Source organism: Carassius gibelio, chromosome A3, assembly GCF_023724105.1.
Source record: "Carassius gibelio isolate Cgi1373 ecotype wild population from Czech Republic chromosome A3, carGib1.2-hapl.c, whole genome shotgun sequence".
Taxonomy (NCBI): Eukaryota; Metazoa; Chordata; class Actinopteri; order Cypriniformes; family Cyprinidae; genus Carassius; species Carassius gibelio.
This window is the reverse complement of record NC_068373.1, coordinates 5,109,346-5,126,686: the sequence shown is the minus strand read 5'-3', so window position 1 is coordinate 5,126,686 and position 17,341 is coordinate 5,109,346. Positions and strand designations below refer to the sequence as shown.

The window sequence follows — 17,341 nt, the reverse complement described above, 5'->3', positions numbered from 1 at the left end:
GACAAGAAGTACTGTACCACTGTAAGAAAGTGCTGTAGGTGAATTTGTTTAGCCCGATACAGCGATTTAGATCTGTTTTGCTGAGTCTCTGGCCTATTTTCTGAGGAATTCACTAAAAGCCAGGCAAGCACAGTTTTTGTGTGTTTTGGCCAGTGCATGCATATTTTTATTGTTGTATTTTGGTTCTCTTGGTTCTTAATGTATATGTGCATAAATAACAGAATAATTCATAGTCTGTCTTACATTCCTCCCTCTCTCTCACTTCATTTTTATTAAATGCTTTTGTTAAGCTGTTGAAGTTGCATCATACGTGATGTGACATTCTCAGTGATTATTGCTTGTCATTTTTTGTGCTAGTTTCTCAGCTCCTTTTTATGCAAGCACGTCCAAGCCCATCAAAGATGCATCAGAAAATTCTTCCCAAAGTCCAGTTTAAGAGGGAATTATAGATTAAAGGCTCCTCCGAGCTGAGATCTAATAGCTTTGTGCCATTGCAGCAGCATGTGGGCTGGTGCTGCGCCTCTCTGGCCATATTGGAACTGCACGCAGTCTTGGCATCTGGGTGTTTGTGGGACACGGCTTTGAAGTTTGCTGCTATTCCCCAAGTGGCCGCAAAACAACTTCAGATGCTTTTCCGACAGACATGCCACGTGATGCACTTATTAGTCTCCTCCCAGGGATGTTTGTGAGCACAAGGAGTAGACGAGGGACTCCCAACATGCCAGACTCTACCACACGCCACCATCTGTGCGAGTGTTAAACACTTTGGGAGTGCAGATTATTTGGTGTGATGGTGTGTATAGCATCAATAGTGCTGTTAATTACTAACAAACACCGTATTTTTCAGTTCTTGTTATTTACAGAGAAATGTTGGTTTTCATAATCATTCACCAACACATAATAGCAACTTTTCTGTTGATGTAGTCAATGTAATGGGGGTGTGGGAAAAAACTGTGTTGACCAATAAAATCACAGCCCACTTTTCAAAATATTATCAAATCCCAGTGTGTGCAGTCGAGTCATTTTTTCTGCTAAATTGTTTTTTATCTAGATTATTCAGAATTGTTTGGATATATAGGTAGCCTTTATTTTCTCACTATTAACAAGCATGCATATTGGGTGTTTATTAGTACTTAAAGCACATATTAGTGCCTTGTTCTGCTTGACCATATTTTAGATCACTTAATCCTACCGCATAACTAATCTTAACAACCATTTTACAAATTAATTAGCAGCAAATTAGGAATTTATTGAGGCAAAAGTTATAGTTAATAGTGAGAATTGGAACTTAAAATAAAGTTATACTGAAATATATCCAATTACCGAAGTGTGAATGCAGTTTCGTGTGAAAGGTCAGGTGGCTTAGAAATAAATTTTAGCCCTGTTACTACTACAAGTGAGTAACTCTACCTCGTCTCCATAATACTGTCCTTATGTACTCAAGTTTCAACCATCGGTCAATGTGTCAGACGGTTCGTGACCCTCAGAACGAGGTCTTTGATAGCTCTATGAAGGGCTGATTTATGCTGTAATGCTTCTGATTTCTTTCTTTTTTTCTTTTTTCTTTTTTTTTTTTTGTAATTCAACTACTCTCTTTTATGTTAAAGTAGAATCTTATTGATAATTTATAAGGTTTTTCATCTTCCTGAAATGAGAAATGGCAAGCAATACCTCATCCCCATGGGTAGCTGACCTTTGATTTGCGCTAATTTTGCTCATTAAATCAAACCGCTGACCTTTGTGGAATGCTGAGCTTTGATGTTGAACTCTTGTGGTTTAGAGATCAGAGGCTGTGGTGTCTGTTTTCCTCTTCCTGGCTGGAATGGGCACAAATGCTCCACTCAGCCTGCTTGGGTTGTTTATCTTATCCTCTTTCTCTTAATCCAGACTCTTCCATCTTTTTTTTTTTTTTACTTTGCACTCAATTCCCAGATTCAGTATTCCAGAAACACATCATCGGTTCCAGCGATGGGTTCACCTTAATGTATTTACAAATTTCATTGTTTGTGTTTCTCACCAGACCATCTCTGATCTGGAGGACCAGGTGCATTCTCTGAGGAAGGAGCTGTGGGCAGCCCACATTCAGAGGAAAGAGCTGCCGACAGAGTTGTGTGTGCTGTGGGAGGAGGAGCGACAGCAGGCCTCTCAGGACAAGCAAGCAGCCCTGGATCGGCTGTGGGCCGAGATGGATCAGGTGTGGCAGGACCTGGAAAGAACCCACAAGGCTGAAAGAGAGCTGACCCAAGAAAAGGTTGGTGTGGAGTTCAGACAGAATGTATTTTTAGCATTCTACTGTAGGTTGCTATTCAGTTCGCAAGACCCACCTGCTATACTGCATTTGTATAATGTGACAGATGGGTGACCTGTTAAACATCATTAGCCTTGTTCTAAACCCTACTGAGTTACTGTCTAGATAAGAAGCTCCAATCAAAGGTTGTTCATGCACTTAACACAAATTATGCAAGGAGACTCAACTAGTTCTTAAACACAATTAATACTAACCATAAACTCACCTAAAGGATTATTAGGAACACCTGTTCAATTTCTCATTAATGCAATTACTTAATCAACCAATCAGATGATAGTTGCTTCAATGCATTTAGGATTGTGGTCCTGGTCAAGACAGTCTCCTGAACTCCAAACTGAATGTCAGAATGAGAAAGAAAGGTGATTTAAGCAATTTTGAGCTTGGCATGGTTGTTGGTGCCAGACGGGCCGGTCTGAGTATTTCACAATCTGCTCAGTTACTGGGATTTTCACGCACAACCATTTCTAGGTTTTACAAAAAACATCCAGTATGCGGCTGTCCTGTGGGAGAAAATGCCTTGTTGATGCTAGAGGTCAGAGGAGAATGGGCCGACTGATTCAAGCTGATAGAAGAGCAACTTTGACTGAAATAACAACTTGTTACAACCAAGGTATGCAGCAAAGCATTTGTGAAGCCACAACACGTACAACCTTGAGGCGGATGGGCTACAACAGCAGAGGACACCACCGGGTACCACCCATCTCCACTACAAATAGGAAAAAGAGGCTACAATTTGCATGAGCTCACCAAAATTGGACAGTTGAAGACTGGAAAAATGTTGCCTGATCTGATGAGTCTCTGATGATTTCTGTTGAGACGTTCAGATGGTAGAGTCAGAATTTGGCGTAAACAGAATGAGAACATGGATCCATCATGCCTTGTTACCACTCTGCAGGCTTGTGGTGCTGGTGTAATGGTGTGGGGTATTTTTTCTTGGCACACTTTAGGCCCCTCAGTGCCAATTGTGCATCGTTTAAACTGTACTAAAATGGCCCCCACAGTCACCAGATCTCAACCCAATAGAGCATCTTTGGGATGTGGTGGAACGGGAGCTTCGTGCCCTGGATGTGCATCCCACAAATCTCCATCAACTGCAAGATGCTATCCTATCAATATGGGCCAACATTTCTAAAGAATACTTTCAGCACCTTGTTGAATCAATGCCTTGTAGAATTAAGGCAGTTTTGAAGGCGAAAGGGGGTCAAACACAGTATTAGTATGGTGTTCCTAATAATCCTTTAGGTGAGTGTAGATATACAGTACTACATAAATGGCCATCTTGGAATGGTCAATGGGTGGAAGCAAGTCATCTCATAATAAATTGATTGCCTGGGTGCTAATCTTCACAACGTTTTTCATGACAAATTCATTTTGTAGAAAACATTATTCAGAGTTTACTACAAACAAAAAAAAGTTACAGGAATTTATTTATATCACTACCAAATTAGTTATTTTGACAGTATCTACTGCATAATATGCAGTATTCCTGAGAATATCAGTTGGATACTCAAAGGTTGTGGTTTCAGACGCTGTAAGGATTCACCAAAAAATATTTACCAACCTAGATGTCATTCCCAAGTTTTTCTGTCTTGCAATTCATTAAGTTTAAATATTGAAACATGAAAATCAATGATGGTAGAGAGGAACATTTGGGTGGACTAGTTTTAGGTGTTCATAGAACAGGTTGTTCTAATCCAGGGTTGTCCAAACTCGGTCCTGGAGGGTTTAGCTCCAACCCTAATCAAACACACCTGAAGCAGCTAATCAAGGTCTTACTAGCTATACTTGAAACTTCCAGGCAGGTGTGTAGAAGCAAGTTAGAGCCAAACTCTGCAGGACACCAGCCCTCCAGGACCGAATTTGGACAACCCTAGATTAGAAAAACCTGTTCTATGAACACCTAAAACTAGTCCATTGATTAGACAATATTTATATTGAAATAAACTAATTAATACATCACAGCCACGCCTGTTGAGCATACAACAAATAAAGTTAAACTTATAAGAAGATCAATGAATACAGAAGGCTTGATTGTTTGCATACAGTATACGTTCACTGATGGCCTGTGTTGGCTTGAACTCCAGCAATGAGGGAATAGATCGCTTTAATTTTCAATTAAACACATTAGCCCATCTTTCCCCTGGCTCTATCAAGGTTGAGCAAGCAGACTTGGGCAATTATACTGGAAATCCTGCATTCTTTCTGTTTTTAAAGCTCTTGATTCCAGCCGCAAAAATGAGGGCTGGAAAGCGACTGTAATCTAGCACTGGTTGGCCAGGAACCAGCTAAAGGTGGTATTGATCAGAGGGTAATCCTGATTAGGCCCATCAAAGCGATTAGTTTTCATTAAACTCATGCAGCACTGCTGACTGCACCCTCCCCCAGGACATCTGCGGCACATTAGCGTGCCATTTGGCCTCTTCATAAATCCTGGGCCTACATTTGGAACCATATGTGAGTACATTGCTGCACATAAATCCCATCTGAAGAGAATTCCGCCCCTCTTTTCCACTCTCAAGCTGACACGTAAGGCTTGTTTACAAAATCATTCTCTGTTTTTGCCACCCCTCATCAGTTACTCATCCTGACCTGCGGCTGAAAACTTCCTCTGAAGGGACTTCAACAAAGTCTGTCTCTGAGTCTGATTGACGCACTTCAAACTAAAGCTGCCAAAGCTATTATGTTTTTAACAGTGTTAAATTTTAAAGCATTCATCATTTGACGATAAATAATACTTGCTAATTTTAGAGTGAAAGTAGAATTTTTACTTTTGTAATGCACGTACCTAGTTTTATTGTGGACAATTCATCAGTGCTTATTATTAAAAAAAATAAAAATCTTAGTCTTCCATTAAAATGCAATAACTTGTTCAGCCTTCCAAGTGTGGCCTACTTTTAATAATTTAATACATTCACAGAAGATAAAATAAACTGTTGTTGTGAATGGTGAAGAAAAATAAATGACTAAGATGTAAAAGCTGTCCATTGGAGAATTTTGCTTCAGTACTAAGGGGACGTTCACCCAGATCAAATTTTTTCCATTCCAATGCGCTACTTTCCATAGTTTTTTTATGTAAACGTGCTAGACAGACTTCTAATACCATTGCAGTAGAGTCTTGCGAATTTTGCAGTGTCTGGCACATCAGCATGCATTTTTAATATGCCTTTTAAAATTAAAAGAATTTAAACTTTTATATGCAGAGCCACTCATCAGTGTCAGTTCCAATACAGTGGACCAATCAGAAGAGGTGGGGCAAGCATTACAAGCTTTTGTTTACAGTGGCAAGTTGGCATAACAGCTGTTTTATTCGATGGTAACAAGACTATTCTACTTTGTTTTTTTTTTTTGTTTTTTTTTTAGTTTTTTTTTTTATATATATATATATTCCTGAGCGCTGCGTCTCGTGTTTCTAGATGCAAATACGTGTTCTGTGTGAACGGCTCCTAAAGACCAATAATGTCCCTTTGAAGAAGGCAACTTGTGTCTTAAAAGAATCCCTTAACCGACAGAATTGGCCAAATAAATTGGTGTTGAGTCTTCAAGTTGTTTAGAACGTTATCATGTAATCTAAAGGAAATGTGTGAATGAGGTATTCAGGGATATTTCACCAAAAATAATTATATAATAATTGTTCCAAACCAATGTTCAAGAGGAGAGACTTTTCAGTATCTCCTTTTGTGTTTTATGAAAGGCAGAAAGTCATACAGGTTTGAAACTTGAGGGTGAGTAAATTATGACAATTTTTGGGAGAACTGTCCCACAGACAGTGTTCTCACAGAGCGATGCAGATTAGTCATAAAGAGAAACACAAAAAATGGATGCTGTATTCTGCATAAGAGATGACTCTTGTGAGGTAAGTATTGTCATGATTACTAATACAGATGTAGATAAATATGGCATAGTGATGATGTTAGCGTTGGCCTGCGAGAGGGACCAGGCTATTATAGTGCAAGGTAAAGGAGGTAAACCGGCTCTCTGATCTCTCTCTGGCCAGATCAACATCAAACTCATTCCTACAGTTGGTTTATCCTATGAGGATTAACAAAACATCTGACCCACACACATACACGCGTCTCATTTTGCCACTGTTTCATAGCTCACCATTGCACTCCACTGCATGAGTCATCTGTGGTTTTTCATTATTCAGTCTCTACTACTCATATTTAGAGTTAGGTATTTGAACAAACCAATAACCCTATACTAAATTTTGGCGCAATCTGTGCTACAAACATAAATTATTCCTTAATTGACTCTTAATTGACTAATTATGCTTTCAGACTTATGATTTTCATCTGGTGATCAATAAAATGGACAGAACAATCCCGAAGGCCTCTGGCCTTTGAAGTTAATAGCTGATTTCTGATGTGATAATTGCTTAAAATACTAACTATATATACTAAAAATACTAACTAAATACTAAAATACTAATACTAATAACGCTTTACCATCCTAGCATGGTGAAGATAAGGTGAAGACATTCTCTTCGGAATGTGTAAAAAGTAGTTTCTCCTTGTTTGCTTGATAGCAGAAACTTTGTTTAGATTAATCTGGTTTTACAGATTATTTGCCATAATGCTTTAAAGGCAGTTTATGATTTCATATGTGCATTTAGCCCGTGTTAGGTCTAACTGTGTCAGAGCTTCTTTTTTTATGTTTCAGAGGGAAAAGTTTAGCTATTTACATTTGGAAGTTTTTAGGCTTTTAGATTTGTAATGACTCTGCAATGTTTCTAAGCTGAAATTTCTTATTTGTGTGATGGCGAGAGAAGCGCTGTCAGCAGTCAGTTGCTCCTGAAATGGCCAGCCAGGGTTTGAATACAGATCCCAGAGAAAAAGGAAAGAGAAATCCATTAAATCCATGAATGGGTTTTCATGAAAGACACTTTTTGAAGGGGAGCTTGTGGAATAAAAATAATAATAAACAGAATATCAGAAGCGATAAGATCATATGTTAGATTGTTTCAACTTCAGACGCTTAGTGAAAAGAAAGGAAGATGAAAGTGAATTTATTCCAGTCTTTGTTAACAACAGAGGTTTATCTGGCTGTGGCAAGTGTGTGTGTATGTGTGTGCAGACACCAGTACCCAATCTCCATCCACCACAGAGAACCCTGGGAGCCTTGTTCCTCCAGATAAACCTGACTTCTTTCTGCAGCTCACAGCCAGTGCCTCTGATGCTCAGATGTTCTTTGTACTTTCTTCTTCTTTAGCTTTGGAGTAACGGCTATACAAATCTTGGCTTCCTGTCCTGAATTCCTACGGATTCAGCCCTTTTCATGTTTTCTCTTTTTTTTTTTTCTTTTTTACTGAAGATTCCTCAACAAAATCTTCCAGTCAGAAAACGCATTAAGTTCAAAGCTGATTTTTAGATCAGCAGTTCAGTTGGCTTTAAAGAAGCAGTGCTTTTTATTATAATACCTTATCCCCTATGTGTGAAAATTAACTATTAACTATTTGAAAAATAAAGCATTTTCATTATAATTTCTATGTAAATGAGACTTTATAGAATGAGCCAGGCTGCTGTTTGCATAAATCTGATAACATTGTTGCTACATAACGTTTGTATACATTCAATATATCACAATATTGCAATTGCCCTATTTAAATTGTGAGCATTAAAATGTTTGCACTATTACCAGATCTGCTGAATTCCTGTAGTTAGATAAATAAACACATACTCAAATAAGTGATGCTCAGTCGGCCAAATTTATTCTTGCATTATCGGCTAGAATAGCAATTTGTTTGTCTTTGCAAAAGAATCCAGAATAAAACTCACTTAAAAAACCCTAAGATATTTAGCACCATTATTATGTCCATGGTAAATCACAGCTTGGGGATTTCATGCACCAGCCTGGACAAGAAAGTTTCAGTTTCTTTTAGCATTCCTATCCAAAGTAAAATGGCATTTGAGGCCTGTTTATGTAGTATCATAGGGGTATTCACCCAGGAGAGGGGCAATTATAAAAAAAAAAAAAAAAAAAAATTAATGTGTGTAATAGGGATGCAACAATACAGTTAACCCACGGTTGCATACATACCTCGGTTTGGTTCTATTGGCTTGGTAGATCAGATTGTTTTGTTTTTTTGTGATTTATAATGTGATTTTAAAACAAACGCACAATTTTTTAACATAAAACAAAAATAAACACAATTCACAAGTGCGTACGGAACCATGGATGTCGTACCAAATGGTTCAATAATATATTGAGATTTGTGGCATCCCTTATGTGTAATGAATCCCTGTTGAAAGAGCAACCTTTCATTGGACTCATCACTCATTTTGGGCTCTATTCATCTTCTTTCACACACCCTCATAGTCATCGGATCAACCCAGTTGTTAACACCATCAGGATAGAGAGGGATAGAGAAATACAGGTAGCTGTAGCTGCATTAGAGATTAGAAGTCTTTAGACTTATGAAGCATGTTTCCTCTGCCAGCGCTAAATGAGCAGGAATAGTTAGGAGGCTTTGGCTCTATTTCATATGAGGATGACAGTTTGTCATGTTCCATCCAATTTTGTTTTGTTTACAGACATATTCCTAGTTCACACTGCTTTAACTCGTTCTTGGAGTATTTCCACTCTTTTTGAGTGATCAGTGTTTCTCAGATGATGCAACTTCAGAGTTTGACATTAGAGGAATTGGTCATTTCAACTGTAGCTGTAGGTCAGGGCTGTGCAACTTCAGTCCTGGAAGGCTGCTGTCATGCAAAGTTTAGCTCCAACCCTAATCAAACACACTTGAACAAGCAAATCAGTGTCTTCAAGATTACAAGAAAGCTACAGGCAGGTGTGTTTGATTAGGGTTGGAGCTAAAATCTGCAGGTCAGTGGCCCTCCAAGACCGAAGTGGACCAGCCCTGCTGTACAGAAGGTGCTGAACTGGATGTGACTGGTTCCCTTTTCTGTTTTCTGTTTGTCTCAAAGCCAAAGGCTCAAGGGGCTGCCCTGATAAAAGACTCCAGCCTAACCTCCAAGAATGAGCATAGACATACTGTACAATCAAAACAATAGGTTACTATAACTTACTTTAGAAGACATACAATAGCCTTGTGGTCCCAAAGGTAGGTTATTATTCACTGATAAAATAATATGGAAATAATGTTCTTGTATATAATTTATATAAATTGTACACACACACACACACACACACACACACACACACAAAATGTGTGTATACATACAAATCATGTATTCTCCATTTATATATATATACAGTATTGTTCAAAATAATAGCAGTACAATGTGACTAACCAGAATAATCAAGGTTTTTCGTATATTTTTTTATTGCTACGTGGCAAACAAGTTACCAGTAGGTTCAGTAGATTCTCAGAAAACAAATGAGACCCAGCATTCATGATATGCACGCTCTTAAGGCTGTGCAATTGGGCAATTAGTTGAATTAGTTGAAAGGGGTGTGTTCAAAAAAATAGCAGTGTGGCATTCAATCCCTGAGGTCATCAATTTTGTGAAGAAACAGGTGTGAATCAGGTGGCCCCTATTTAAGGATGAAGCCAACACTTGTTGAACATGCATTTGAAAGCTGAGGAAAATGGGTCGTTCAAGACATTGTTCAGAAGAACAGCGTACTTTGATTAAAAAGTTGATTAGAGAGGGGAAAAGCTATAAAGAGGTGCAAAAAATGATAGGCTGTTCAGCTAAAATGATCTCCAATGCCTTAAAATGGAGAGCAAAACCAGAGAGACGTGGAAGAAAACGGAAGACAACCATCAAAATGGACAGAAGAATAATCAGAATGGCAAAGGCTCAGCCAATGATCACCTCCAGGATGATCAAAGACAGTCTGGAGTTACCTGTAAGTACTGTGACAGTTAGAAGACGTCTGTGTGAAGCTAATCTATTTTCAAGAATCCCCCGCAAAGTCCCTCTGTTAAAAAAAAGGCATGTGCAGAAGAGGTTACAATTTGCCAAAGAACACATCAACTGGCCTAAAGAGAAATGGAGGAACATTTTGTGGACTGATGAGAGTAAAATTGTTCTTTTTGGGTCCAAGGGCCACAGGCAGTTTGTGAGACGACCCCCAAACTCTGAATTCAAGCCACAGTACACAGTGAAGACAGTGAAGCATGGAGGTGCAAGCATCATGATATGGGCATGTTTCTCCTACTATGGTGTTGGGCCTATTTATCGCATACCAGGGATCATGGATCAGTTTGCATATGTTAAAATACTTGAAGAGGTCATGTTGCCCTATGCTGAAGAGGACATACCCTTGAAATGGTTGTTTCAACAAGACAATGACCCAAAACACACTAGTAAACGGGCAAAGTCTTGGTTCCAAACCAACAAAATTAATGTTATGGAGTGGCCAGCCCAATCTCCAGACCTTAATCCAATTGAGAACTTGTGGGGTGATATCAAAAATGCTGTTTCTGAAGCAAAACCAAGAAATGTGAATGAATTGTGGAATGTTGTTAAAGAATCATGGAGTGGAATAACAGCTGAGAGGTGCCACAAGTTGGTTGACTCCATGCCACACAGATGTCAAGCAGTTTTAAAAAACTGTGGTCATACAACTAAATATTAGTTTAGTGATTCACAGGATTGCTAAATCCCAGAAAAAAAAAAAATGTTTGTACAAAATAGTTTTGAGTTTGTACAGTCAAAGGTAGACACTGCTATTTTTTTGAACACACCCCTTTCAACTAATTGCCCAATTGCACAGCCTTAAGAGCGTGCATATCATGAATGATGGGTCTTGTTTGTTTTCTGACAATCTACTGAACCTACTGGTAACTTGTTTGCCACGTAGCAATAAAAAATATACTAAAAACCTTGATTATTCTGGTTAGTCACATTGTACTGCTATTATTTTGAACAATACTGTATATATATATATATATATATATATATATATATATATATATATATATATATATATATATATATATATATATATATATATATAAATCTGGATTCTATTATAATGGTTTAATTACATTTTAACATTTCTATAATAATAAAAAAATAAATTAATGAAACAATTTAATAATAATTTATTAATATGTTAATAATAATAGTGGCCAATTACATTTTTCAGAAATTGTGCTGTCTATTTATTTTATTTTTTTCTGGTTTATTTTAAACCGTAATCCTTTAATTTTGGGCTGTACAACAGAGGTTTATTTTTTAAATTAAAACAAAAGTTAAAAAATAAATCGATAGATATAAACATTCTACTGTATAATAGTAATATATCATTTCTTTAAGTTAAACCAAACATTTATTTTTGTAGGTTGTAATGACAACCTTTAGTCCCTGAAATCTTGTGTATCTGACGACAGTTTTGTTAAAATGAACAATGCTGGTGAAGTGACTCTCAAAGCAGTTCTGGAGATCACCACAAACGTCACGTGTGCTTGAGTATGTGTAGTAGACAAGTCACGCTGAACAAGCAGTCTACATATTTAAATAGCAGACTTTTTGCTCTTCAATATTCACAGAAACTAGTGCATATAGCGATTTTATTGAATGTACAGCCCCTGGAAATTTGTATTCATCCCTGACATTCCAGGATGTACAGAATATACAATTTTTATGACACAAAATGTAATTATAACACAAATGGTAATTCTCTTGTGCCACTGCATCTGTGTTTCCAGCTACAGGGTCCTCGCTGTGACAAAGAAGAGTGGAAGACCTACTGTGAGAGATACTGCTTAGAAAAGTGCTTTCTGTGACATTTCTCTGCAGCGCAGGCAAATCAAAAGACCATGTGTGGTGAATGCAACCAACTTTACACTATTAAATAGAATGTAAATACATATGAAGTGTGTTTGTGAATGATCCAGGAGGAAGTTGTCAGAATGTTTCACCTGCTTCCTTTTCACACAGTGTTTGCCTGCCATCCACAAACACCTCCCAGAAACTTTCACTTCTAGCTACAGTAGTATTACAGAGATCACAGAATTATCCCAAAATGCCTACCACAGTTTAATCCAGAGTGATGTCAATCCTTCTTTTGTCTCTCTTGTTTCTAGTTTAACTCAAAGGAATGTTTTAGGTTAAATACTGAAGTTTGAAATGATTCTCCCAAACAAAACAAAGGGTAAATTTAATACTTTTTTGTGAGCATCATAGATGCTGTTGACAGCCACAGAAAATAATTTTGCATGAGCAAATGCACTTACAATGGAAATTTATGGGGCAATCATTGTATGTTGTCCCATTGACATCAATATGTTTCATTTTTGTTTGTTTTGTAGAAAAGGGAAATAAAAATAGTTGTCTGTCCTGGCAGAGCCAGAATTTTATTAAACTCACATAAATTGTAACATTGAAACAGACGGGACATTTTGCGTAAGAATGTGAACACAAACAATAGGCAACAACACGATGAAAAATTTTGAGTCTGTTGCATATAAAAGCTTTTGCTCGGTTAAGAAACTCGTCAAGATTATTGCATGTACACATTGCATAATGAAACGCACCTGTTGACTAAGAAGGATGTGGCATTGGTACAAGATTTCCATTGAGCAGTGACGGGAGGGATTAGAGCGAATCAGGCTCTGAGAACATGGTTGCTGCTGTCTTGGAGAACGCAGTAAACACTTGCTCACTTCAAAGACACATCAAAACACCCAGCTCCCCCACGGCGCGCATGTCAGTTGTCATTCTGCCCAAAGTTTGGATGTTGCCTCATTTCAACTTTATTTTTGTTAATGTCACCGCCATTTTTAGTCTCAGTTTAACATTATGATTCATATTTTCTCTCTCTTTTTCACTCCTGATGGAAGATGGTGGCATTTTGGGGATGTTGTTGTCATTGTTTGTGTTTGTCCCTGCAAACTTATTAATTTCTGTCAACTGGTTTCTCTGCCATTTGGAGATACACCAAATCCCATTATTTTTGGTCATGGATTACAGAGAGCAAAACAGTGGGAGAATATGATCAAAGACACCTCCCCATCACCTCGGAGTGGCAGATCGAGAGAGGGAAATGGAGCTTAATAGCAGAAAATCAGATTTAGACTAGCCAGGCATGTGGATGGATTTGGTGATTCTATTTTTCTTTCTTCTGTTGAGATGAAAGTTATGCCATTCCGTAACACCACCCACCCCACAAGGATGGCTAGTAAAGTCGGTGACACTGGAAAAGGAAGTGTAGAGCTGTGGAGAGTGCTTTCCATATACCAGTTTATTTTATTTTCACCAGGAACACTTGGCATAATGCACAGTCAGCTGGTTGTTATTGCAAAAGGAACCGATGGTGATCTACATTATTGGCATAATAAATGGTTTGTTTCATGATAATGACCAGCTAATTATACAGTACTTTACAAAGTATACTTTCCAAATAAAAATTCTTCATAGAGAATAATAATAATAATAATAATAATAATAATAATAATAATAATAATAATAATAATAATAATAATAATGTAAATATACCAAATTATAAAAAAAAAATGTTTTTACATTTATAATGTACTGACAACCACCTTACAAACACAGTAAAGAAAAGGCCACACGATCCTCACAAGTTGCTTTTCCAAAGGTTAGATATATAGTTGTATAATAGATACATGCACATAGGATTCTGGGAATGTAAATTTATGTTTTTTGTTTTGTTGTTTTTTTTATGTTTTTGTTTTTTTTGTTTTTTTACTGTACATTTTTTTTAGGATGGCTTCATCTTGCTTACTTCCACAAGCAGTACATTAACATTTTACAGTAAAATTGCGTTAAAAAAATTTTTCTCCATGTAGAGTAAGGTAACTTTAGCATTAGAATTATCATCATTTTTCACAATGTACTATGAAACCCTGCACAATGGTCATTGTTCAGAACAATTACGGTTGAATACTGTGATTGACCGATTCCAGAGATCCATGTAATGATATTGGATATACTTTGTTACAGAGCCAATACCACAAAGTTCACATAGTCTGACTGCAGCTTGCAATTTTATGAAAGTTCTTGCATTCATTGAGTGCGACATGAAGCAGACAGTCTGTGGGCTTTCCATTTGTGGATCAGACCATCATCCACCTATCAACAAAAAGACACAAATGAAGTGCTAGACAAACCAGACAAAGACCACATGTCAGCAGGAGCTTGATTGGTATTGAGTGATCACTCTGGAATCTCAGCTCTTTTCTGGTCCTCCAGCTAAAAGACAATGATGGATGGTGGTGTGAAGCAGTCAGTGTTTGATGCTCAAAGTGGATGGTCAACAGCTATGAAGTTGAAGGTTTGCCATTATTTCCAGGTCACCTCTCCACACTTACGAATTATTGATAAAGCTGACATGAAGAAAGCTGCCCACCCCTCATCAGAAGGCAGAAGGCACACCACCAGATGGAGATGGCGGCTCTAGGGTCACCAGCCAAATAAAAGGCTCTTATTGAATGCCTAAGCTGGCCTTTGTAGTGTTGACCCTGGCAGCAAATCAGCAGCCAAGGTCATCAAATGGGATGAACCACAGGAGGTCCCAACTTAGAGCATGAGAGGCCAACCAACTCCCTGGCAGCCTAAATCCTCACGCAGACGCATTAATGGCTGTATTCCCTGATCCCTACTGCCAGTCCACCTGCTAACAGAGGTGTGACAGAACCCTGCCCAATAACCAGGGCTCCAAACTGCGACTAAAATGGTCGACCAAAAATATTACATTGCGTGTGAAGTCACCACTGGTTGATTAGACCTATGTATTTACATGTAATAACTAAAAAATGTGCATCTAATGCCTTTTATTCAGATTTTTTTGGGATTGCATCATTTGCTATGTTCATGTATTAAACTGAGACGATGCGCACGTCCTGATTTTGCCAAGTTCGATGTGTTCCTAGGTCAACATATTTTGTTGACCCTGGAACAACATTTTACTCCAAAAATATATTCTTAACCATACCCCTACACCTAAACCTAACCTTAACCATGAGTAATCCCTAAAATCAGAGGAAATAATAGATGAATGACACTGATGTACAAGCACCAAACACTGATTTTAAGCATAAACTTCACAAAATCTATAAACTGGTTCTTCAAATCTGATTGGTTAATCACAATGTTGTTCCAGGGTCAACAACGATGTTGTCCCAGGAACATGTCTCACTTGGTAAAATCAGGTTCTGCGAGACGATGCGCATCAAAGTTTTAGAGGAACATTTTTTTCAAACAGTCCTCATCTCTGCGGGCACTGCAGTGCTGACGTACACCTCATAAACGCAGCTCAGTTGCAGCGTGAGAGAGAGAGATCTCATTTATAATCATTAATAATATGGCTCCTTCTTAACAAGAGCTTAGTCTATCTATGCTGTGTTCTGTTAATGTGTAAACTTTATTATTTGAAGCCCACAAAGCTTTGTGCATTGTTACTTTTTAATAAACAAAGTATCAGCTTTAAAATTATTCAAAATTCATAACAAAATACAAACAATAAATACAGTTTTGGTGGTCTTTAATGCGGCAGGTGTAGTCGCTTTAGCGCCTCAGTGCTAGAGGCAAGTAGCCTATTTAATCTTTCTCTTTACTACTATAGTGCATAATGAACATGAACGAATATATACATACCTTAAACCACATAAACACATTGCATTGCACCAAATAATGTGACTTTTTTTCAGAGTAACGCAAGAGGAGATGTTTATTAGAATATTCCCACAGCTCTTTTTTCAATGCAATGAAAACACAGTGACCAGCATTATAGTCATTATGACTTATTCATAACTGACTTATTCTTATTTATGACTTATTACATATCCTGAAGTTAAATAAATGTGAAATATAATTTTCCCTCTTGTTATAGTGGTTTGTCTTGTAATGCAAGTTTTCTACAACTGTCACAATGTTGAGTATGATTTTTCTTTTCTTATTTATGTACTATATAGTTTCAGAGTAAAATAATCTTTAATGGGTACTATTTGGTAATGTGATCAGACTTGCTTGAGGTAAGCCACTGGCATGCATTGACTTGTCTAGCTTGCATTTATTTCTTACTCGCACCTCAGCCTGTATATTATTATTATTATTATTATTTATTTATTTATTTATTTATTTGTTCTTCTGGAGTTTGATGACCCCTGGTCTCAATTTGCTTTTACTGTATTAAAAAGTACACCTCATTCTGATTTGAAAACAACATGAGGGTAAGGACAATTCTTATTTCTGGGAGAACTGATCCTTTAAGTTTGTGTACACAATCTCTTTCCCCAACACCAGGAACCACTCAACCCAAGGCAGTTTGGATACATGAGAATGCCCGTTCCTTTTAAAACCATGTTTACAAAAAAGTCTTCCTTTCCAAGCAACACATTCCAATGTAGCAATCCCTAAAATCTCTGAACACACATACTGCAAAAATGTGGAGAAATCCCTGCCAGCCTTGTTACACTAGCAAGCCTAATTGTTCCGGTGTTTTTTTTTTTTTTTTGTAATAATAATTACATTTCATATTATCCTTGTAGGTATGTGTATTGCTGTTTATTTTCCTTCTGTTTTAATGTGAATGATTGGAAGGGTGAGTGTTGTGATTGTTCAGCTCCAGAATTTGATTAATGCATTTCGGCTTAGTGCTGCATGCTTTGTGCTTTCAAATACATTAACGTTCAAATACAGCATACACACTTCAAAAGTCATGGACTCACACCGGCAATATTGTGAAGCGATTGCAGCACCTCACAGAAGCTAAAGCGCCTTTAGCTCTAAGATGCCTTTGGCAAAATACAGATATTTGCTAGCTTCACTTTTCAGTTTTCTTACTGTTTGTGTTTTTCCATAACTTGTGTATATCAGTGCAGATCCATTAAGCACCGTCTGTTTATCAGATCCTCTGTTCTTAGATCAGTGTTGTCACAATACAGGATTAGTATTAGATTTGTTCTTGTTTTTGTTTTTTATAAAAATTGTGTCATCATTTATTGGTGTTGACTTTCATAGAACATTAAAAGAGATGTTAAGCAGAATATACATGTTGTGCTCTTCCATACAATGAAATTATATAGTTACCAGGTATTGCATCAAATAAAAGTACCATTTAATTTGTGAACTATGTTCCAAGTCTTACATTCTTTTA

The 17,341-nt window shown here is 37.4% G+C and overlaps 1 protein-coding gene across 1 annotated transcript in view; it reads left to right on the top strand.

Annotated features, from left to right (window-relative positions):
- Positions 1-17,341, top strand: part of LOC127956971 (centrosomal protein of 112 kDa-like) — a 143,050-nt gene that overhangs the window by 51,619 nt on the left and 74,090 nt on the right. The window contains exon 9 of the mRNA XM_052555306.1: positions 2,021-2,251. Within this exon, the coding sequence (XP_052411266.1) occupies positions 2,021-2,251 (231 nt within the window). The remainder of the gene's footprint in view (positions 1-2,020; positions 2,252-17,341) is intronic.